This window comes from Phodopus roborovskii, unplaced genomic scaffold (assembly GCF_943737965.1).
Source record: "Phodopus roborovskii unplaced genomic scaffold, PHOROB, whole genome shotgun sequence".
In the NCBI taxonomy this organism is placed as follows: domain Eukaryota; kingdom Metazoa; phylum Chordata; class Mammalia; order Rodentia; family Cricetidae; genus Phodopus; species Phodopus roborovskii.
The window spans coordinates 38,369,063-38,392,263 of record NW_026126511.1 but is presented as its reverse complement, the minus strand read 5'-3'; the positions used below and the strand labels follow the sequence as shown (position 1 = coordinate 38,392,263).

The window sequence follows — 23,201 nt, the reverse complement described above, 5'->3', positions numbered from 1 at the left end:
TACTGTTGAAAAGCCCTTAAGATATAGTTCAATGGGCATCCATTTGAATGATCAAAAGTAAGAATGTATGCACCTAACTTCAAACAAGTCAAAGGTCAACAACCTTAGTTTTTGAGACTAGCAGTTGGCTGTCTCACAGATGGGAAAGGACTATGCATAAACGTAAATGTTCCTGGGAGGAGGGTGACACCTGACTGTCTTATGTAACAACACTGTTATTTCAGAGAGTGCTTTCTAGTTAGCGTTTCTTCGTTTCTCTAGCACCAAAAGCCACATAAAAAGTCCTTTAACTAAACTCAGAACAAGAGGGTAGGGGTGGTAACAAAGGTGAGAAGATATATCTCAAGTTAAAAGGCGGTCTCCTGGTGCCAATATAGAACCCCATTCCCTTCTCAACAGATGGCAGACAACTATAAAAAGTTCCTGTCTTTGGATTGGTGGCTGCCTGCAAACTAGAATAACCCAGGAGCTTAAAACACAATCCACATCCGATCAACTGAGTTACTTTCTGGAGGCATTTCAACCCCTCTTCTGGGCAATTCTAGCATCCAAGCCACCCTGAGAACCATCATACAGACAGCAGACCACAGTTCTTTACAAGACCACAGAGTACACGTAAGAGTCACATGGGCAGCCGATGACACAGTCCACCAGACAGGAGCATAGTGCTTTGACTCAGAGATGCAGTTGGTTAGAATTGTATATACTAGCTTATTTGACTCAAGTGTACTTTTAGACAGGGTCTCATGTAGCCTAGGCTGGCTTCAGACTTGCTATGGCTGAGGATGACCTTTGCACTTTTGATCTTTTTGTTTTTTACCTCAAGCATGCTGGGATTATAAGCATATACAAACATGATCAATTTTATGCAGTACTTTCAAATTCAGGGCTTCCTGTTTGCTAGGCAAACACTTTACCAAAGAAGGTATACATAACTAGCCCCTAATTATGTTTCCAGACAGGGTTTCTCTGTATTGCTTTGGAGCCTGTCCTGGAACTTGCTCTGTAGACCATGCTGGACTCAAACTCACAGAGATCTCCTTGCCTCTGCCTCCCAACGCCCTGCACTTCTTTATTTTTTTTAAAAACAGGGTCTCACTATGTAACCCTGGCTGGAGTGAAACTCAAGGTGTAGAATTGGCTCGGCTTGAACACATAGACCCATGTGCCTCAAGAGTGAGTGCTGGGATTAAAATTGTGTGACGTCATACCTGGCCCGGCTATACTTTTTGACTAACATCTCTATATGCAAAAATGTAAAGAATGGATCACACATGCATATCTTAATAAGTTATAAATTATCATTTTATAGTAATACATGGATATTATGAGTTGCCCACACAATTAAAATAGATTAAATAAATAAAGTCACTATTCATTCTAAAAAATGAAGACTGAATTCAGAGATCTGGGGCTTGTTGACCAGCCAGCCTAGCTGAATCAGTATAAGCAGGTTTAGACTAGAGACCATGTCTCCTCCCCTCCCCCCAAAAAAGATGGATAGTAACTGAGCAAGAAAGATTCAATGTCAACCCTCTGGCTTTCACATGTACACACATACATGAGCATCCCCAAATATAACCTCCCTCCACCAGAAAAAAAGCAACCAATAAACTACCTTATTATTTACATTCAAAATATAGTGATCTGGAAAGAATAAAAACAGTGACCTATTTTTAGGACACTTAGTTTTCAATAATATTGCAAACTCAGAAAGTTTATACTGTCAATAGCTAATATAGCAAGGTACAAAACCCATTTATCTTCACAGTCAAAGCTGTTAGCTCTAGGCCTTGGTGGTGGTGGGTGTATGGCAGGGGCCTGCAGGCTACATTTCCAAGGTTTTATTGTTAGCTGGTTTCCAGCTGCCCTTCTGGTGGTGGGAAAGGGGATTTTCTTTACTTTCCTTCAGCAGATCTCTGGTAGCTAAACTTTCCTGTCATGACCATTTTGTAGTCATAGACTATCTGACAGCTGATTCTCTATACTAAATCCCCCTTTTCTTTAAGTACCTGGAGCTGTTTCAATTCTCAAGAAAGACACAACTGAGTCATCAACAAAGACAGAGAAGGACAAGCCCCACTTACAGTGATATTGATAGTCTCCATTTTGAAAAGAGCCATCTTCTGATTAGCTTATCTTTTACTTGAGAGTGACTGATAAATCATTGTTTTTCCACTTTCTTATTCACAGATATTTACTACCTAATAGGTTTTAAGTATGATTAGTATCAACTCAAGAAGCTAATAATGAGACCGCAGTGAAGTGCTCCAAGGCTACAATTTCTACTCTTTTGCTGACTAGCTTAAGAAGTGACAAAGGCACAGATTGATTGACAGGACTGATTTCATACAGCGGACATTTTCTGGGGTTGGGGTATTTAGCTGTAACAATCTTACCTACCATGGGCAATAAAGCTAACAAGAAAAGGACTATAGATTTTGTGCAATTGTATAACCTTGCACTTTCCTTTTTAAAACCTCAACTACTAAATAAATCACCAAGTCACATGACACAAACCTTTGAAAATATTTCATTATATTGACTTAAATTTTATGAAAAGTTTTATTATTTGACCTTTAAATTGTTCACTTTAAACCATGTTGATTTCTCAGCATTTTAAAAATTAATGTTTCTTTTGAATAAATAAGCAAGGTTTGTCACAGTATAACAGTAATTTCTATAACTGCGATTACACTAGAATGTAATTGGTTTTAAAGCTATTCAGGCTCCTCTGACCATTCTGTTCTGTTACTATAGAAAACAATCACTAAATACTAAAATGCTTTGTCTCTATATAAACAAAGTCTCAATACAAAATTATTAGATAACTCATTACACTCATTTATAACATAACAATCCTAATAAAGGCATGGTGTGGAGCTGGAGAGATGGCTGGCTCAGAGGTTAAGAGCGCTGGCTGCTCTTCCAGAGGAACTGAGTTCAATTCCCAGCAACCACACACATGGTGGCTCACAGCCATCTGTAATGAGATCTGGTGCCCTCTTCTGGCCTGCTTTGCAGGTGTACATGCAAAAAAAAACACTGTACATGTTTTTTTTTTTTTTTTTTTAAAAAGCATTTCGCTTGAACTGAAATGTCACTTGCTGTGAAGAGACTATTAAAGCAAATGTCCTTTATATCTTAATGAAAAATTCAGAACACAACGACTGTATGAATTTTAGCAGTAAAAAGAGCGCAATATCAGCGTATTCTAACACACAACTCTAATGCCAGGCTGAGTGTGTTAATGTGACGAAGAAAATGACCTAGGCAGAGGTCTGAGCTGCCCTACAAAGCTCCAGCTTCAATCCTCCTAGAGGGGACTTGCCTTTCATCTTAGGACTAATGGTCTGTGGCAGCCCTGGGTGGGGGGGTATTTGCAGTGGAATTAGGGGGAAGTGGTGGCTAATACTACAGAAAGATGTGCTCTCTACTTCAAAGGAAATGCTCACCACGCCCCAACTTGGGATCTACAGAAGGCATAAGCAGAGAACAGGAAGAGGTGGTGGCTCAGGAAGGCAGGTCACCAGGGGATTCCTTCTCAGGCACAGGAGACATCTCCGACATGGGCTGCTACGATACTCTTTCCCAGAGCTCATCCCCTTCCTACTCCAAAGGGAGAATTCAACTGCCTTTCATTTACTTGTCTCAATCAACAGACAGCAGGAAACAGCTCTCTTAGATTCTACTGCTGATTCTACTTAGCTCCTCATCCTCTTCTTAGGTTTGCTTCCCCCTACAGCACAGCCAGGGTTATACAGCTGAACTGCTCCTGCTCCCTTTCATCTGGTCGGTCGGTGTAGTGAACTGTGATGTGTGACTAGATCGGAGTCTTCTGCCCACTGAAGATGCTTGTTGTTACCCTGGAGGCATTTGTTATCTCACACAAAATACGCACAAGGGACACCATTCTGGGGCACAGAGTGTCAAGTCTGGGTGCTTAGGGCCCATCTTACAGAGGTTTAATTTTTCCCAAAATGAGACCAAAAGGAAATCAGCCAACAGCATACACAGGACACAAGATTTTATCTGTTAGCTATTACTTAGACTTGTGCTTACCTTCAGGAACTCATTACCTTTCCCTATGCTCCTTTAGACTGCTAACACTCTACAGTTAACACAGATAGTAGGTAAGCATTTGGTTTCTGTTTTTGTTGGGTTTCTATTTCTGTGATAAAACACCATGATCCTAAGCAACTTGGGGAGGAAAGGGTTTATTTCCTCTTACAACTTGCAGTGCATCATCCAAGGAACTCAAGGTGGGAACCTGGAGGCAAGAACTTATGAGGAGGCCATGGAGGAATGGTATTTACTGGCTTGCTCTCCATGGCTTCTTCAACCTGCCTTCTTACAGCACTCAGGACCACCAGCCAAGAACAGCACTGCTCATAGTGGGCTGGGTCTTCCCACATCAATCACCAATCAAGAAAATGCACCACAGATTGGCCATAGGCCACTCTAGTGGGGGCATTTTCTCAAATGAAACTTACGCTTCCCAAAGGACCCAAGCTTGTATGCAGTTGACATAAAATAAGCCAGCACAGCTCCTAAGCCAGACTGCTTGGGTTGAATATTCGAACTGGTCAGTTTTAGTCATGTAATAGTTCTACTTCAAAAGGTAGTAAAGATGATGACAAGCCATTTTTTTAAGAACTCATAAAAGTAACGGATGAACGGATACACACACACACTACATATATATGTATGTGTGTGTGTATACACATATGTTATATATGTAGGGTACATAAGGACAATTTATATCTCTATTATAAATTGTATTATACATACACTTCAATAAAAATGTATAGAAATTGTTCTACATATACTTCAAAGTGGGCAGTTCCCACTTTGTATAGGAGTGAAGAACCATAAAAATGCCCGTGACACCTGAAATAAAGCAAGTGTTATTATCTCTCTGTAAAACCTGATCAAGAGCCATTTGGACAGAGGCTCCCTTCTGCCATGTAGCTCCAGATATAGATCAAACTCCTTTCTATGCTTAGCACACACAGGTCACAGCGAGCTGCATGATTGTGAGGCACTGAGAAGAACAAGGACACAGAAAACTTACATTGTATTGATGGTTAGCCACAGGCTTGTAATTGGTTGTTACAACTTTGTCCAGCTGTTGTGATAGCCTTACTGGCTTGGAAGACTCTTCTATTTGCAATCTGAAAAACAGAAGGCATTGTTAATACACTGCTTAATAAATAGTTCTGTAGAGTTATGCCAATTACTAGTAACATGTAAGCAAGTAAGCTTAGATAGCATAGTAGCTTTACCATAATAGTTAGAAACACAGAAGAACGACTACAATTACTAGCCCAATAAGGTAAACATACAAGTTATGTCATTGTAGTCCTGAATGTAGTTCTGAAACTGTGTAGCACGGGCAAACCAAACTCTTCCAGCAAAACAAATTGTCTTGACTGATTATTGTCTAAAATTCATCAAGTGATCAATCTAAAGCTTCCACTATCCTGACAAGAAATAAAGGTGAGTTAAAAAAAAAAAATTACATCAACATTCACTGTTCAGTGACTAATGGCTACCTGATCAGACACTGATGCTCAAAGCATTTTTGTCACCACAGAAACCTCGATTGGACAGCAGTCTAGAACACTGCACAACTCTATATGAATTAAATGTGACTCAAAATACTGCCACCAGAAAGAAAAAAAAATCACAAACATATCACCCCATGTATATCATGAAGTCACTACTTGGAGGAGTTCCTGTATCTTTTTAAGCAACGACTTTAGGATTTTTATCGTGTCCTCATCTGTATACTAAATTTGCTTCTTAAAAATTAATCCATTTGGTTTATAAACACAGTAAATCCAAAAATCTGTTTTAAGAGGGGAAAGTACAGCTCACAAAAGTGACTACTTTTAAAGACACAGAGGGTATCATTGTACCTTTAGATTTTTCGTCAGCAGGGTATCATAATACAAAATGTAACATACCTCAGAAAATTGCCTACCATACCTGGCTAACTTATAATTGAAGAATAAGCAAGAAATAAAATATTTTTGGAAAAATACCTGGGCTAATCCCTCATGAATCTCACCGAGAGATCCACTCAAGTATGCAGTGAGGGCTTTGAGGAATTAAGGGATACCACTAAGAAACCAAGACCCAAGCTAGAAAATAGCTTGGCTGTTGGAGGTCTGTGTGTGCGCATGTGTATGTCAGTATGTGGGGGCCCAAAGAGGCCAAAGGAGGGTGCTGGACTGCATAGGGCTGGAGTTTTCAGTGGTTGGGAACCAAACTCAGACCCCTGGAAGAACAGTATGTTCTTTTAACAGCTAAACCACTTGTCTCCAACCTCAGTTTTGTGTGTGTGTGTGAAAGATGGGAAAAGATAAAAATTAGCACATTTTAATACCTTTTTTGCTGAGTTTTCTTAAATCTCTATAATGAACACCTATGACTTTTATAATCAGAAGAAAAATGAAAAAAAAAAAAAAAAGAAAGAAAGAAAAAAAAAGAAAATACCCCAATTTGGTTAAAGGGTCAACCCAGACTTAACTAATCAAATGATGTAGTAAGTTAACAGCAGTCCTGAAAAGGGCAAGCAGCATCAGTCAGCTGACAATGATATGGAGAGAAGGGGACTCAGAGGTGTATGAGGGTAAGTCCATACAGTGTAGCTCAGGGTCATAGGAAGGCAACAAAGCAACTCTTCTAAGGGAAGCAGTCTTAAAAGGACTGGAAGGAAGACCTTTTGATCTTAAGTGATGAGTGATGGAGACAGACAAAAATGTCCACAAAGTGTAGGATCTAGGCATGTATAACTCCTCGGCAAACAAAACAGGCACAATTAAGTGGCAGTGCAGTTCTGAACACAACACCGGTGCTCTGACTGTAGACCCCCCCCCCCCCAGGGTGGAGATCCCTACGCTGCCACCAGCCGACTATCCCCGCGTCAAGCCCCCCCCCCATGATTCTTCTGGGGACATCAGGGAGGAGACAGCACTAGCCCCTTCTCTTTTCTACACCAATCACTCCCTTTACCCACATCTCAAGTCCCGAGTTTCAGTGCATTTAGGCACGTGCTCTTTATAAATGGCAGCTTATTCTTGCCACACCTGCATCCTGCAGCTCTGCGCTCTGATTCATGTTCACGAGGCACACTTTCCTTTCAATTCTAAAAGTCATTTTCATCATCAGAGTTTGTGTCACATTTATTCTCAAGACATCAAATATTTTAAATAAAGGAATACACTGTTGTTTTCTTTTAAAGAAAGAGGTCATACAAAAATCTAACCTTTCTATTATACATTAAAAAAGTCAATTCCCAGAGTTTTGTTTTAATTAAAAGGGGACATCCTATGACTAGAAATTCAAAAGGTTAATAATCTACAGACTGAAAACACAACACATTTCAAAAGAACTTAATCTTAAAATATTTTCATTAACCATGAATAGTTTAAAATAGTTTAACAGGCTTTTTTATTTAACACTAAATAATTCATTCAACATTATCTCATGATGTGCCAGAACAATTTGCAACTCTATTTTATTATTAACAATGCTCTAAATTAAACACTGCTGGCTTCACCACATTTCAACATCAACTCAAGGATTATCTGGCTTTTTTGATATAATTTGAAAACACTCAGTTCATAAAGAAGAGAAGCCAACTACAGACACAGGTGTTAGGCTGAAGGAGGAGACAGATGCATGCTTCTGTGTCCTGACTGTCTCTATGACTAGGTCTTATTTTTTCCAGAACACTAAAAAGTATAGTGTTTTTCCCAAGACTCTGTAATCAGGAATACAATATTCTTCATTTTGCTTTTTTTTTTTTTTTTTTTTTTTTTTGGAGAAAAGGTCCCAACATGTAGACCCACCTGGCCTCAAACTCACAGAGTTCCACCTGATTTTGCCTCTCAAGAGCTGGGAGATTCAAGGTGTATGCCATCATGCTTGGTGTAAGAAATACAATATTATTGATCAGCTTTGTTTTATAAATCACTCAACAGATACTTGGCACAATTTCCTAATACATCTATACAGAACAATTAGTTCAGAAAAAAAAAAAACCTGCACATTGGAGAAATCATAAGTTTTAAGATATTTTCTCTAATCACAAAGAAAGTGTTTGAAAACATGCTTATAATGCTATAGGAGCTACAAATCATACTCATTTGTCATAGTACATGACTTTTATGCAGTCAAACTTTTAATTTTTAAATTTATAACTATGTATATGTGTGTCTGTGGGTGGGTGGAAGCCAGAAGAGGGTGTCAGATACCCTGGAGCTGATGTTACAGCAAGTCTAGGTTGCCCCAAGTGGATACTGGGGAATGACCTCTGATCTTTTGGAAGAGTAGCATGTTCTGTTAAATGTGAAGCAATGTCTCCAGCCTGGAAAATCAGAAATGAAAGCAAAACAGTAAACAAATATGTGCTTTCAAACAGTGCTCCTGGGGATGGAGAGATGGATTCGCACATACTGAGCATGCAGAGTGCACACTATTCTCACAGAGAACTCAGCACCCAAAGGCAGCTAATAACCATCTGTAACACCAACTCTAAGGAATCTGAAACCCTCAGGCCTCCACTGGCACCTGTACTAATATGTACACACTCACTGATACACCCAATTCAAACCCAAACAACAACAACAACAAAAGTGGCTTCTCTAACTGCTACTCACACAATGAATGAATGAAAACGCCCCTCCTGCACCCCCCCCCAGGCTCACAGGGAGTCACACTATTAGGAGGTGTGGCCTTGTTGGAGTAGGTGTGGCCTTGAAGTTTCAGACACTCAAGCCCGCCCCAGTATGTTTCTCCTCCTTCCTGCTCCCGAGGATCCAGATGTAGAACTAACTCTCAGACCCTGTCCAGCACCATGTATGCATGTGCTTCACCATGCTTCCTGCTGTGATGAAAATGGACTAAACCTCTGAACTATAAGCCAGCCCCCAATTAAATGTTTTCCTTTACAAGAGTTGCCATGGTCAGTGTCTCTTCTTAGCAACAGAACACTGATTAAGACAGCCATACTGTCCTAGTTCTCTGGGGTCAACAACTCCCTTACATGCATATTAAAATTAAAAATCAATTTAGTTACAGCTTGGGGCAAAACCAGAAGAGAGAAATCTGTTTTGGAGTAGGCATGTGGAACTGAATTGGGGATCCTATGCATGGCATACCCTCAATCCCTTTAGTTTTCTAAAGGAACCCTAAACCCAAGGGCCTTGTTAACAGGGATGGGTGGGTGATGGGAGACTGAGGAGGCTACCATACTAATGCACAGGAAAGTATACTGTTTGCATTAGGCCCTAATGACTAGGGTGAAGCTTAAGGACATAGAATATAGTCAAATTTAAAAACTTATTTTGAGCTGGGTGGTGGTGGCGTATGCCTTTAATCCCAGCACTCAGGAGGCAGGGGCAGGCAGATCTCTTTGATTTCAAGGCTAGCCTGGTTATAGAGCGAGTTCCAGGACAGGCTCCCAAGAGAAACAGGCTACACAGAGAAACCCTGCTTGGAAAAACCAAGAGTTCTTACTCCATGCTAGAAACTGTTAAGAGTGTTACTCACACCCACTGTACTTTTTCCTCATAGTATGCAAAACTAGATCATCCCACTAAATGGTCCATACAGAACACAGAATTTAGCAGAAAAGAAACAACCAAGCATTTCTTTTTCTTACGACACAGGTCTCATGCAGCCTAGACTGGCCTTGACCTTGTTCTGAAAAGAGGCTATCCTCCATCCTCCTGTTTTCACAGGCGTGCACTGCTATGACCATTCATGTGGTGCTGCAGGCTTAATGGTTCACCTTGAGTCCGGCAATTCCTTTATGATAGTTATCAGCCCACAGATAACTAATCCAGGTCTACTCAAACACAGACTAGAGTATGGCCGGGAGAACACCCTCCATCCACATGATGTTCATTAAGCCAGCATCACTAGTCATTAGGTCATAATCATGATTAAAAATTAAAAAAATTACTTAAAGATCCTCACTACTATGCTTTTACTAAGAGTTATTTGATATAAATTCAACTTGCAGATTAAATTACTAAGCATACTTTTAAGATGTAAAGTTCATGTTAAAAATAGTCACATACACAGGTTAAGATCTACTGAACTTAGTTAAAAAAAAGAAAAAACTACTCAAAATGTCAATCCCGACTTAAGCTGTTGTCTACAGATTTCAGCTAATAAGTTCCCCAGTTACTCAATGATTAATACAATGTTTTTCATACCATAACAACTAAGCAAGTAAGAATGTAACAATTTTGTTGGACAATTAGATTACAAAGGAAACAGCAGAATTGCACATGAGCAAATACCATGTAAGCATGATTCTGTCATGCAGACTGCTTGTTCACAACCAAGTAGTCTGGCCCTTTCAGTCTGGCTATCAAGGAGAGCTGACTGAGCTACAAGTATCTGCAACAAAACCAGCCAATGAGGGAACCAGCTGCTCATAATGTGAGCGCCACCGAAGCGTTCACTTAACTCTCGTGCTGCAGCTGAATTTGATTACAATTCATGTTATCCTTAAAATGATAGGCTTTACACAAGGCTACCTGCTTCCTCAAGACTCAGATGCCATTTCTGAAAGGGACAGACATGCTGGCATTCATAATGTGACAGAGAGAACCATGGTAGAGAGCAGCAGGGTACTGGATCTGCCGCTGGGCAACAGTGCACAGCGACCTAGGTCAGGTCACAGGACAGGAAGTACAGCTTGGGAACTGGTGGCAGAAGGCTGGGAGAAAGATAACAGACTAGCTAGGGCCAGCCGAGGATGTTTGCTGATGACAAAGGACTCTGAAGCAGCCTACTCTGAGACACTTCAGTATCGGGGGAACAGCTTAAGGTGGGCTTCTTCAGGGGTTATAACAGGAAGTACTTCTACTAGAACAGATCTGAGGGGCCATGAAGAAAGTTTAGGGCTTCATCTGATGAATGAATAATCTCCTGATCTAGCAGGACTATCTGGGGAATCACAGACAGCAAATATTAAGAGACCTCAACAACTGTCTCTAGGAATCCTGTTTACATGTCTGTGTTATATAATGAGCTGAGTAAATTAGGGGAAAAAAAAGAAGAAAACTTTTAGGCTGTATTTAGTTAGAGGCAGTAAGTAGTTTGGAAACCAAATCATAAAGGAGTGCAGCATACATGACTCTTAGCCAGTGACACACCTCTTCCAACAAGGCCACACCTTCTAACCCTTCCCAGATAAGACAACCAACTAGGAGGGGGCTAGATATTCTAACATATGAGCCTATGAGGGCCATTCTCATTCAAACCACCACAACACTGTAGGTACTATTACAAAATAAGTGAAATGCAAAGTGTAGTCTTTCAAGCACACAGATAACGTTTTGAACAACATGAGGGTAGTGGTCACCAAAATGGACAGGCAGGAGAACCAGATTCAAATGTCTGCAGGTCCCTGAGGGAAATGGTGAACCAGACAGATGATGTGCTCCACCCCACGGGCCAACACTTCCTCTACTCCAGCTGACTGTCCCTCTAAGGAATATAGAGATGGTGTTGCCAGGCCTAATTGTACAAAAAAATAAAACAAAACAAAAAAACCTTAAGGCATCACTTATCAAATGTTGCCAACTAGTTCAGCTGAAAACAAAACAAAACAAAAAACCCTACTATCTTACCTTAAACCAATAAAACAAAAACCTAGCAAATAACAAGCCCAAACAGAAAAATAACCCACATATACCATCTATACCAAGCTGTTAATTAGCAGCACTCTGATCTGTTGTATTTCTAGCTCAGAATGTTTTCAAAGTTTGTTTTTCCTGCAAAGCAACAACAAACTTTACTAGAGCAGCAGTCATGATGCCATGGGAAGTCACCAACCAGCAGCAAGATGGGCTTCCCCAAAAGGAACAGTAATTCCTTCCACCCAGTTCTCACATTCCACTGCCATGGAGAGAGAATCCAGGAACTGGCTGAAGGACTCATCTAGATTGTTCTTAGGGGAATACATTATAGCTGTAGTCAGGCTAGGGAAGACAAAACAATCCAACCTCATTCTATTGTATAACACAGAAATGTGGCCATCTTTGAATTCTAAAACCAGCAACTTATCATATGATCAATCATCAGTCCCTTCTTAATGCAAATCCGAAGTGAGTTCTGTATAAACATAAAGCAACTCAAGTTTCTAGATCCAGTGCAACCTAGACTGTCCATGACCACAAGGCTTGTCGGAGGGAGCGATGGCAGGGAGGGGGAGCTGGCAGAAGGGTCACAGTTCTGCACAGACACACACTGCAGCTGTAGGTACTGGGCATGAGATGAGGCAGGGATGTCGGAGTTCAGGGGTTGGAGGACACTGTGGATAACACAGTAAGACTCCATCTCAAAAATCAATCACCTATGGTCTCAAGCTAGGTAAACCTACTTTTTTATTTTAAATATTCACAGCTTTTAAAGAAACATCATATCCCAAATGGACCTATTGTGCCAGCTAGCCAGGTGTTGAGGAGGGGCCTCTGGCCAGTTGAAATGATGACTCACTCACAGTGGACTTTGTTTTCTGTAGATTTCTGTTAGAAACAACATCCACCTACAGCTTTCAGTACAGGTAGAGTAAGGTGAAATAAATGACAGTGTAATGAAGAGATCCTAAGTGTCTTAAAAATTACTGCCTAGCTTGTTTTATTTTTATCTGAAATAGTGTAACACAACCACTTATTAACTAATTCTCCAGGAAGAGCATACAAGAGTAGATCATATAGTCTCTACTTACCTATTAAACAGGAGAAATCTCCACTAAACACTCCAAACCTCACTGTCTCAATAGTTTACATTTTTACATGGTTCCTCCACCCTTTTATTCCAAGGCAGGATTTCTCTGTGTAGCCCTGGGTGTCCTGGAACTCCCTTCTGTAGACCAGGCTGGCCTCAAACTCAGAGATCTGCCTGCTCTGCACCCCTCCCCCCAATAGTTCTGGGACCAAAAGTATGCACCACCATGTATGGATATGATTTCCTTTCTCTTTTTTGGTTTTTTGGTTTTGTTTTGTTTTTTGAGACAGGGTTTTTCTGTGGCTTTGGAGGCTGTCCTGGAACTCACTCTGTAGAACAGGCTGGCCTCGAACTCACAGAGATCCACATGCTTCCGCCTCTTGAGTGCTGGGATTAAAGGCATGCACCACCAATGCCTGGCTGATTTCCCTTTCTAACTTAATCTTCTTTAGTATCAAGGTGTGTTCAGTGGACATAATTCCCCTAAGCAGGGTCCCTAGCACCCTGGCTGCAAGCAGTAAGAACAGATGCTCAACTGGGGAGGGGCAAAGAGGAAGGTGGCACACTTTGGGAGTCATCGGATACACTTAGCAATGGTCCTTATGAATCTGGGAGCTATGTGGTATCTCATATCTTCACACCAACTAAGACTCTGTTCAAGTAATTAAAAATTTTGGTAACTTTCAACTTATCCATTGCAGTATTTCCTTTTTTAGTTTAAGTCAGGCAAAATTTCTCATATACTTAAAGCTGAGTGTACCTGCGTGCGCGCACGCACGCATACACACACACACACACACACACACACGCACGCACGCACGCGCGCGCACACACACACACACGTACGCACACACACACCAATACTATAGAGTATGGAACTGCACCATACCATCATGGCAGGGCTAGCATGCACACCCTGGGTTTCAAGTTTCAGTTCAGCCTGGGTGTAATGGTGGTTAAGTTAGTCAGTTTTTCTAAGATCTTGGTACCAAAGAAAAATGAAAGAGGCTGAAGAGAGAGTTCAGTGGTCAAGAGTATTGTGGAATATGAGGATCGGGGAAAACAGGCTGAATAGATGTTTATTCAGGGAGAAATAACTTACAACAGAGACAGATGAACGCCAGCAGGTTCCAGTTCCAAGGATGCCTCCAGAAGTGAGAGCAAAATCTCCAGGGTCCCCTACCCCAGATCTAGTTCCCCCAGGTCACATCCACACTGTTCCCACACCCAATGGTTGTGGTCAGTGCAACAGGTTCAGACAGTAAATATCTCTTGCAGAGGACCCACGTTCATTTCTCAGCAACCACAGTAGGTGGCTCACAACTACTGGGAACTGTAGTTCCAGGGGATTCAAAGCCCTTTGATCTTTGAGGATACCTGTGGGCACATGCACAACACGTATGGTATACATGAACTCATATAAGCACACAGAAATACATTTAATGAAATAATTATAAAGCTCTTAATGCAGGCTGGGGACATATAGTTCAGTAGCAGAGTGCACGCCTAGCATGCTTTGAGAACCTAGGTTCAACCTTAGGAATGAGAGTGGGGAAAGAGGGAAAAGAAGAGGGGGAGGGGAGCAGGAAGGAAAAAGGGAAGGCGAGTGGGAGGGACAGGAAGAGAAGGAGAATGACGGCACACTATCAGTATGCTTTAGCTGTTATTGTACCTGTTACTGCTGAAGTACCCACAATACGCCAGCAAGTATGGGAGTTACTTCAAGAAGCACACATCTTTTAATTATTACTTGGTTTATAACACTAGATTTTAAAAATAAGACTTATGAAATCTGTGTTAATCTATTTATTTTGATGACAGTGTTTTGTTAGATTAAAGATGTCTTTCATTGGGGGCTGGAGAGATGGCTGAGAGGTTAAGAGCAATGGCTGCTCTTCCAGATGTCCGGATTTCAATACTCAGCAACCACATGGTGGCTCACAACCATCTATAATGAGACCTGGTGCAGGCATACATGCACGCAGAGCAGTGCATACATAATAAATAAATCTTAGAATGACACACACAGAGTGTGAATGTTCATGTAAGTGCTAATTAGAATTCAGTATAAGGCTGGACATGGTGGCATACTCCTTTAGTCCCAGGTGGATTTCTATGGGTTTAAAGCCAGCCTACAAAGCAAGTTCCAGGACAGCTAGGGCTGGTCTACAGAGAAACCCTATCCCAATAAACAAATAACCCAACCAACCAACCAACCAACCAACCAACCAACCAACCAACCAACTCATTATAATTCACCTCTGCACCAGAGTTTCACTTTTGAGTCCAGGCTGGTAATACTCCTATATCAGCTCCATCAATTTTGGAATTACAGGCATGTACAACCATGATTGATTCACTGGAGTCTGGATATATTTGATATACTTTAAAAACCTAATCCTTTTGGGCACTCAAGTCAAGTTTCATATGGTTTTCAACCAGTAGTGACTAGAATGTGTCTGAATTTAATTCAAGTAAACATATATATATTTGAGTAGAAGATCCTGAAACATACAGATTATTTTGACCAAAAATTAGTCTAAAACATTTTCCCCACACTAAAACACAGTCTATGAAAGTTATATAACTTTCTTCATAGAGCTAGAAACTGCATGGGCCAACTAAATAATACCTTTTATGCTAACAGTATCAGAAATGGTTCAGCCAGTTTGTTCCAAATGCAAAGTTTTCTGCAGCATCAAGATACAGACAGAGGGGAAAAAAAATAATAAATCACAGTATAGCTACATGGAGACTGAGGCAAGTCATGAGCTGCTGCTATCAGACCTTTGCAAATGTTGTTTTGGTAGATACCTGTGTATATGGCCAACATGAGGCTGGAACCTCCAGCTTGCCCCTGCATGATCTAGAAAACCCAATTCCTCTCTCCAAACCCCACCCCCTCAGAGAGTCTCCCAACAAAGGGAAGGCACCAAAAAGCCTGGATCCACATTCTTGGCAGTGATTGTAGCTTCCTCCCCTGAAGTTGCCAGCTGCCCAAGTCCTTGCCTAAAGCACTCAGCTTTTGGCCATACTTGGGCACAGACCCATCATCACCCCTGACCTACAACCTCTATATGCCTCCACTTTAGTTCAGGGCTGTGGCTTCTCCAGCCTCAATCTCTGGCACTGGAGAAACAGCCCGGGGTTGCTATGCTTTTTCAAATGGGCTTGATCTGGCTCAGTGTATAGATGGAGAAACCTACTATGTGAGGTGGGGTGGGCAGAAAGCTTATTAATGAGGTTGACTGACTTACCAGGAGCCAAGTAGGAAAGCAAAGCTCCTGCACCTTTTGCCAAATTAGTCAACTTGCAAGATTTTTAAAATAGTTTTTTTTTTAAAAAAAAAAATCTATTTAATTTTATTATATATCTTTTGGTGTGAAGGTATCAGATCCCAATTAACTGGAGCCAGAAGCAGTTGTGAGCTGCCATGTGGGTGCTGTGAATTGAACCTGGGTCCTCTGGAAGAGCAGCCAGTGCTCTTAACCACTGAACCATCTTTCCAGTCACAACCTGCAACATTTTTATACCAAGCTACTTTCCCTAAATCCCTCTAAACTGACTTAAGGCTTTCATGCTAGCAGAAGGCAAGAACAAAGTCTGTGTCTAGAGAACAGATTCAGTTCTAGTAACAACCACAGCTACAAACCTGGTCTCCTAGTACAATCCATTCAGTCTGGCAGGAACAAATAAAAAGAAATGAAGATACAAGAACACACACATGAATGAACAGTCTAAAACAGGCCTATTTTTCCTTTTTATTTAAAGCCACAAATGGAAATTAGTAAGGATTAAAATTAAAATATTAAAGTGATACAGACTTCTATGGATTTAATTCATACATACTGCATGGCTTAAAAGTATAGAGAATGTTTTAAAAGGCAATTTTATACATGAAATGAGCATGAAGGTTTAAAAAATGAGTCTTTGGAGATTTCACAGCAAATGGCACACTTAATCTTTGTATCATTTAAGAGTCGACTAGATTCTTCAAATTGTAAATGTTATCATGAAAAACACCATCTTCCTCAAAAATGTCTATTAGAGAATGCGTGTTTTCTAAAGAACATATCTGCACTACATGTAATCTTAAGGAATCCCATTTACACTGCAGAAGCAGACTCACAAAAAGTGTGTGGCTTAAGCAGTAGCTAAGGTGAGCACATCCATAGGCTACCAGGCAGGATGGCACAGAGTCTGCAATCCCAGCACTTCAGAGACAGAGGCAGTTAGTTGGACCTCTTTGGGTTCCAGGCCACCAGGGATGTAGAGTGAGACTCCCAAAGAGTATAAGAAGTGTGTAAGAAAGAAAGTAAAATGAGATCCACAGGCTGATCTAACAGAAATGTGACAGCAGGAAGGTGGAAAACAGCGAAGAGATGGCTCAATGGTTAAGAGCACTTGAGGCTCTTGCAGAGGACCAGGGTTCAATGCTGCGTACCCACATAGTGGTTCAGAGAGCCCTACTGACTCCATTCCCAGGGTTTCTGATGCAGGCAAAATGCTCATAGACATAAACAAAACCCCGAAGGCATTTTGTGTGGTGGTACACACCCACAGCAGAGGACTGAGAGTCCCAGGCTAGAAGAGATTACACAGTGAGTGTGAGGGCTGCCTTGGCTGAGAATGAAACTGTCTCAAAAACAAAACAAACACACTGAAGGCTTATAACCAGACTTATTTGAAGGTTTTAAAGTTAAAATACCTAGGTTATTAAGCAATCTCAATTTGCAACCCTCAATTTCTCTGACTCCTAAAAATATTAGGGCTAGAGATCAATTAAGGTGTTTACAGTGAGGGAAGTACTGTTTCTCTAGGTAGCTACAAAAGTCTGAATCATTTTTCTAAATTAAAACTTCCACACTCGAAGACTATGTGATGGATACCAACACAATACAGCAGTGGAAGCCAACAACTTCTCTTCAGTAAATTAAAAAGCACCATCTACAAAATTCCAGTTGCCTATGAGCAGAAGTCAGAATTATTGGCTGTGCATCATGTCAAACTGCAGGAAGCTACCCAGGTGTATACTAACCAAGACACCGTTGCTATGGTGACTAAGCAGATATAGCAAGAGGCTAATTCATCAGTGACTCCGTGAAAATATAAATGCTGGAATAGATGAGAAATATCTGGCAGTGTGTAGCCACTAATGTGGGCCAAGATTCAAAAAGAGTTTCTTAAAAGAAAATGTAAATTTTAGCACACTGTTTAAAAAATTAAGAGTTTTGTGTTAACTAAAGCCTAATCAAGTCAGGGAGAAAATGAGAAGGAGGCAGCTTTCAAGGGAGAGAGTGCTATGTATGGCCAGCTGCTGAGGCACTGATACCCATATTACATAGGGAAAATTTCCATGATTGCCAAACAGGACTGCAAATAGGCAAGGGGCCCCCACAGCCTTCAGCCATATGGTCTCTGGCTCTTTCTACACTGAGGGGATACACAGAAGACTAAGGAGGAGCACTGCACATTTTTTCTATTAGAAGAAAGTAAACAAAAAAAAAAAAAAAAAAAAAAAAAAAGACAGTGCTTCTCTGTAGCTTTGGACACTGACCTGGAACTCACAAAGATCTGCCTGTCTCTGCCTCCCAAGTGCTGGGATTAAAGGCGTGCACCACCACTGCCTGGCAGAAGAAAGTGAACAAAACCATAGAGAAGGCAGGGTGACGGTCTGGAGGACTAAGGAGAGGCTTGATGCAGGTGGGTGAGGCCCTCAGTAGATACTTACTGCGCAAAAGGAGAGGGAGAATAGGGACCAGGAGAAGGTGGCCAATTCCATGAAGAGTGAGGAAATTTGAGAAATTCTAAGAGTGAAAAAGTGAGAAAAGAGAGAACAAGAGAGCGGGAGAAAGGAAGAGAGTAGAAGAGAGAGGAACACAGCAAGAGAAGTGGGACTGATGAAGGCCCGTGTGCCAAGCTAGCTATCGGGAGTCAGCTGCTAGACTTCAGGGCTGTAGCAAAGGCCTCTTTAAAATGAAGGTCATGTCCCACGACAAGCAGACAAGGAAGTGAAGAGCAGACTAAGGGAAGAATGGGGGGTGCGTGCAGGGAGCAGACACGCACAGCCACTAATTTCAAAAGGCCTAATACTACCTGGGCATTGTCAGGCAGCACTGCAGGAGCCCAGCAAAGGCCTTGGCATCATACAAAGGAAAGGCAAGGCAGACCCCAAAGGAACTTTCTGGAGCGTCTGGAAGGATGCTCACTCAGGAAGCCTTCCTTAGTTCAGGTCCTCGTCTGTCATGGCAATGCCTTCTTGGGCTGCATCTCCCCAGGGAAGCTGTCTCTTGATCCACAGTGTCCCATTTCCCCTGGTACTTTACTCATCTCTCTACTGCATAAGTGGTCACTAGAGGAACCAGTGTCCCCTAGCTACTTACAAAGTGAGCATAAACGTCCAACAACCCACGTTATTCAATTACACACTATTAAATACATCCAGAGTCCAGTACCCATCAGGCAGCAGACATAACTATTGATCTACAACCCACTTAAAGCTCACTAGCAAAACTCTTCAGTGAAAGTAGACACAGGGCGAGGGAACTGTTGAGGGACCCCACTGCACACAATGGTTTCATCACGTTTGTAGTGAAATGTCACCAGCATGCAACAAATTGCCACACTACAAAACTGCCACTGTAAGGGTCAGTTGTCTAAAGAGATCCATGATCCCATAGGTGCATGAGTGTGTTTTTCTTAGGGCAAAGAAATCAGTAAACCAAAACTGAAAATTAAAAAACAAGTTCTGATCAATACTCAATTTTATTTTACATTTTTTATTTAAATAACTAAGAGAACAAAGTTTATGTCAAACTTGATTATGCACTCTTCTAGGTTTCATAAATTAGTGAGATTTTGAAAAATGCCAATATACATTTGTAGGTTAACAGTGATACCAACAGTGATACCCTTTAAGAAAACAAATAAACAACTGGAAAAAGTATTCAGTCCAAAAGTTTAAGTATCCCAAACTAGTTTTTTTATACTCCAGCTGGGCCATATTTATTAAAAGAAAAGCAACTGCAATAGGCAATTCTTAGCAAAACTGCTCAACTTTCTATGCAGGAATTCACAATACAGGAAGACACAAAAGAGCCTGGACCAGGCAGCGACATCTCTACATGGTTAAGATGAAATAACCAAACAGAAATCCCTCTCAATATCCTGGCTTGAAAACACAAGTTTTTACTGGAGTTTTATTAATTTGGTAAGATTGTTTTTTTAAAATCAACATAGAAGACCAAACAAATTAATAAAAACTGAGAAAAGAAAATGAGTAATACCCGGACATTAATATTCTGGATATTAATGGTTGTTTAAGAGATGATGGGAGAAAACAGGCCCTACTATGTACAGGAATGACACTTACGTCAGTGGTATCACTTGTGAAGGGAGGGCTGCTCAGACCACACACCTACCTACAAGGAGGAAAGCTCCACCCCTATGCTGTGCTGTATGAGGAAGCAGGCTGCAGAGACCATGGCTGAATTTGAGTGACACATGGTATATGGCCTCTCATATAGTTTTAAATGGGTAACCCAACCACTTGGAATAGAATTTGTACAGTACAAAACGATCCATAATTACAACTAAGTCCCTGCTAGCTACCTAGAATCCTGTCGGTGGAAGAAACATTAATACAATACAATTTCTGGGAGTGTACTGTTCAAGATACACTCCCTGACACTGTACCTTTAAAGCCCCTGAATGTTCTGTCTTTGTTCTAACCTACTCACTGCTGGCTTTGGGAGGAAGCATGTTAACAGGCCAATGTCCTTCTTAGGACAAGGATTAACTGTGGTGAGGAAGTTAAAAGATAAACTTCTGGGCTGGGCAAGACAGTGTGCACCTACACTCCAAACATTTCGAAGGCTTAGGCAGGAGGATGAGTTTAAGGACAGCCTGGACCCTGTATCAGCATTACCCTCATACAGACTTGAGACAGGGCCAGCAACACTTAATGATGGGACACTTCTGAGAAGTATATTATAGGCACATTATTATCAGAACATCAGTGTACTTCATCAGCTAAGAGAGCTGTAATTTAATGAGGTGATCATTTTAAGGGATGATAATTTTATGGTTCCTTGTTTAAAAAAAAAAAAAACATTCTGTAGCATATGATTACAGTTTAGCTTACACAGAAACTGGGTCACATAGAGCACTGTTTTACTCTTGTCTGCATATTATCTGAAAGCATATCTCCCAGAGAGGTCTTTACAATTTAGACTTTATATATAATCTGCAGCTCTTACACACTCTAAGGGCCACCCACCTATATCAAACTCTTCAGATTGTCTGTGAACCATGGTGTCTTCCAGCGCAGACCTCTGCTGATGGTTCTGGGATCTACAGTCTTCTGGCAAGACCTCAGCTGATTTACATACTCACACAAAAGCTAGGAAGAACCTGGACTATGCAAGCCTTTGAAAGAGAAATAGTATCTTCCTTAATATTTTGTACATACAATCGCCGACAGTGCCTACAAAAGAAGGTGGCTCACAAAGCAGCTGGAGGGTAAAGGAATGTGCACTGGCCCAACTCTGAAATACCCCGACATGGGCAAAGCCGTGGAACATCTGCCTGTACCATTCAGGAGGCACAGGGTTTGGCCATCATCATCAGCACCAAACAAAACAAAACAAACCAGACTTTGAAGCTGCCTACTTCAGCTATGATAGAAATTTTAATGATCAGCAGAGAAATCAACTCTGAAAATCAGCAGCTTAATAATAAGAGCTCATTTGCTTGCACGGTTCAGTTTCCTAGCTCAGCACCAGGAAAGACGTCAGGAAATTTAATTAACAATACTTTATTAAATAGCCGAGTTTCAGAAAGACGGCACTCATGTATTATTCTCACAAAGACCAAGTTACCCTAATGAAGGTTCTTAAGCTGAGATAACCTACTTTAATTTTGTGACTTATTAGATACTATGAATGACATGTACCTTCACCAGAACCCAAAAGAATTCCAGAAACCATCTCAGCAACCAACTCAGAGCCTATGTGATTCTCTTTTTTAACACACACTGGATTCCTAGCCCCCAGGAATTAAAAACAATAAATCAAAAAAGGAGAGGAGCCATTGGTGGGTGATGGCACATCTCTGTGAGTTCAAGACCAGCCTGGTCTACAAGAGCTAGTTCCTGGACAGCCTCCAAAGCCACAGAGAAACTTTGTCTAGAAAAAAAAAACAAAAACAAAAAAACCCCAATAACAAAAACATAAACTAAAATAAACACCCTATTCCTATAAAATTTTAGGAAAGAAACATAGTAAGAAAACCCGAGAGATAATTTTTATAACAAAATATTCACAAAAGCAATTATTTCTTTAATATGATTACCAGTAGTCATTTTGTATATGTCTGAGTAAGTACACTGCACCACCATTTATAGACTACATGGGCTGAATTCCATGGATTTCACCCCAAAGGGTAGCATTTAATGAACAAAACAAACACCTAAAGTTTTGTACTTAAGAAGCAGCTAAGCCAAAGTGCAGTAATAACAGAAATAGCAGTAGCACAAGTAATTAACACACTACAGCAAAACGCCAGATGGCACACAAGGTAGTTATATAATAAGAACTGAAAATTCTGTGAACAATATCATTTGTCCGTCCATCACCACACCCACCTCCTCCAAAACTGATGAGTGTAGCAGACAGCACCGGTAAACAGACTCACCAATTAAAGTATTTCTTGTTCATGTTAGCCTCCTGAGGGATGTGTGTGCGCGTACACATGTGGGCAGTAAGTTTTCTCTATATACCTGCATCATCCTGGACAATGAAATGAAGTTTTAAAGGCTAATGGTGTAGCTGTAGTCCATGAAGTAGATGGACTATATAAAGATATTTAACTATCTAGAATACTGAGTATCAACTCCAAGATGAGTGGCTTTCTCATCTGTTTATCCCTGTCTGTTGCTGTAAGATGTCCAAAGTTTACTTAGAGAGTTATTATATGAACTTGTGAAGCTTGGCCATGAAACCATTGATTTTATATGGAATATAATACTGATACTAATGGGGAACTCTGCTCCATATTATTAACAATATAAAATACAGATGTGGTGGGTTCTGCTCTGTATAGTATTAACTTCGGTTTCAACTACGCTAGTTTTCCATTACTATAAGAAATACACGACTCATTCATCTTACAAAGACTAAAGGTCCAAGATTAGCCTGTACATCACCATAAGGAGTGAGTGAAGGGCAGAACCACTCACTCCATGGCCACAATGCAAAAAAGGGGAGGAGGAATAGCTGGTACCCAATATCTCCTTTGAGGCCACATCTTCTTGGCAAAAGCCCTACCTTTTTTCTTTCTTTTTTTTTCAATGCTGCATTTAGGTTTCTCCTACCTCACAATACCCCACTAGGGAATCAAACCTTAAACATGAGCTTTTGGGGGAGGACACTTGTGATCATAACTAC

General features: G+C 40.9%; 1 protein-coding gene across 1 annotated transcript in view; it reads right to left on the bottom strand.

The window, feature by feature from the left end:
• Gtf2f2 (general transcription factor IIF subunit 2) overlaps window positions 1-23,201 on the bottom strand; it is a 116,153-nt gene that overhangs the window by 16,682 nt on the left and 76,270 nt on the right. Inside the window, exon 6 of the mRNA XM_051195359.1 lies at window positions 5,075-5,174. Within this exon, the coding sequence (XP_051051316.1) occupies window positions 5,075-5,174 (100 nt within the window). The remainder of the gene's footprint in view (window positions 1-5,074; window positions 5,175-23,201) is intronic.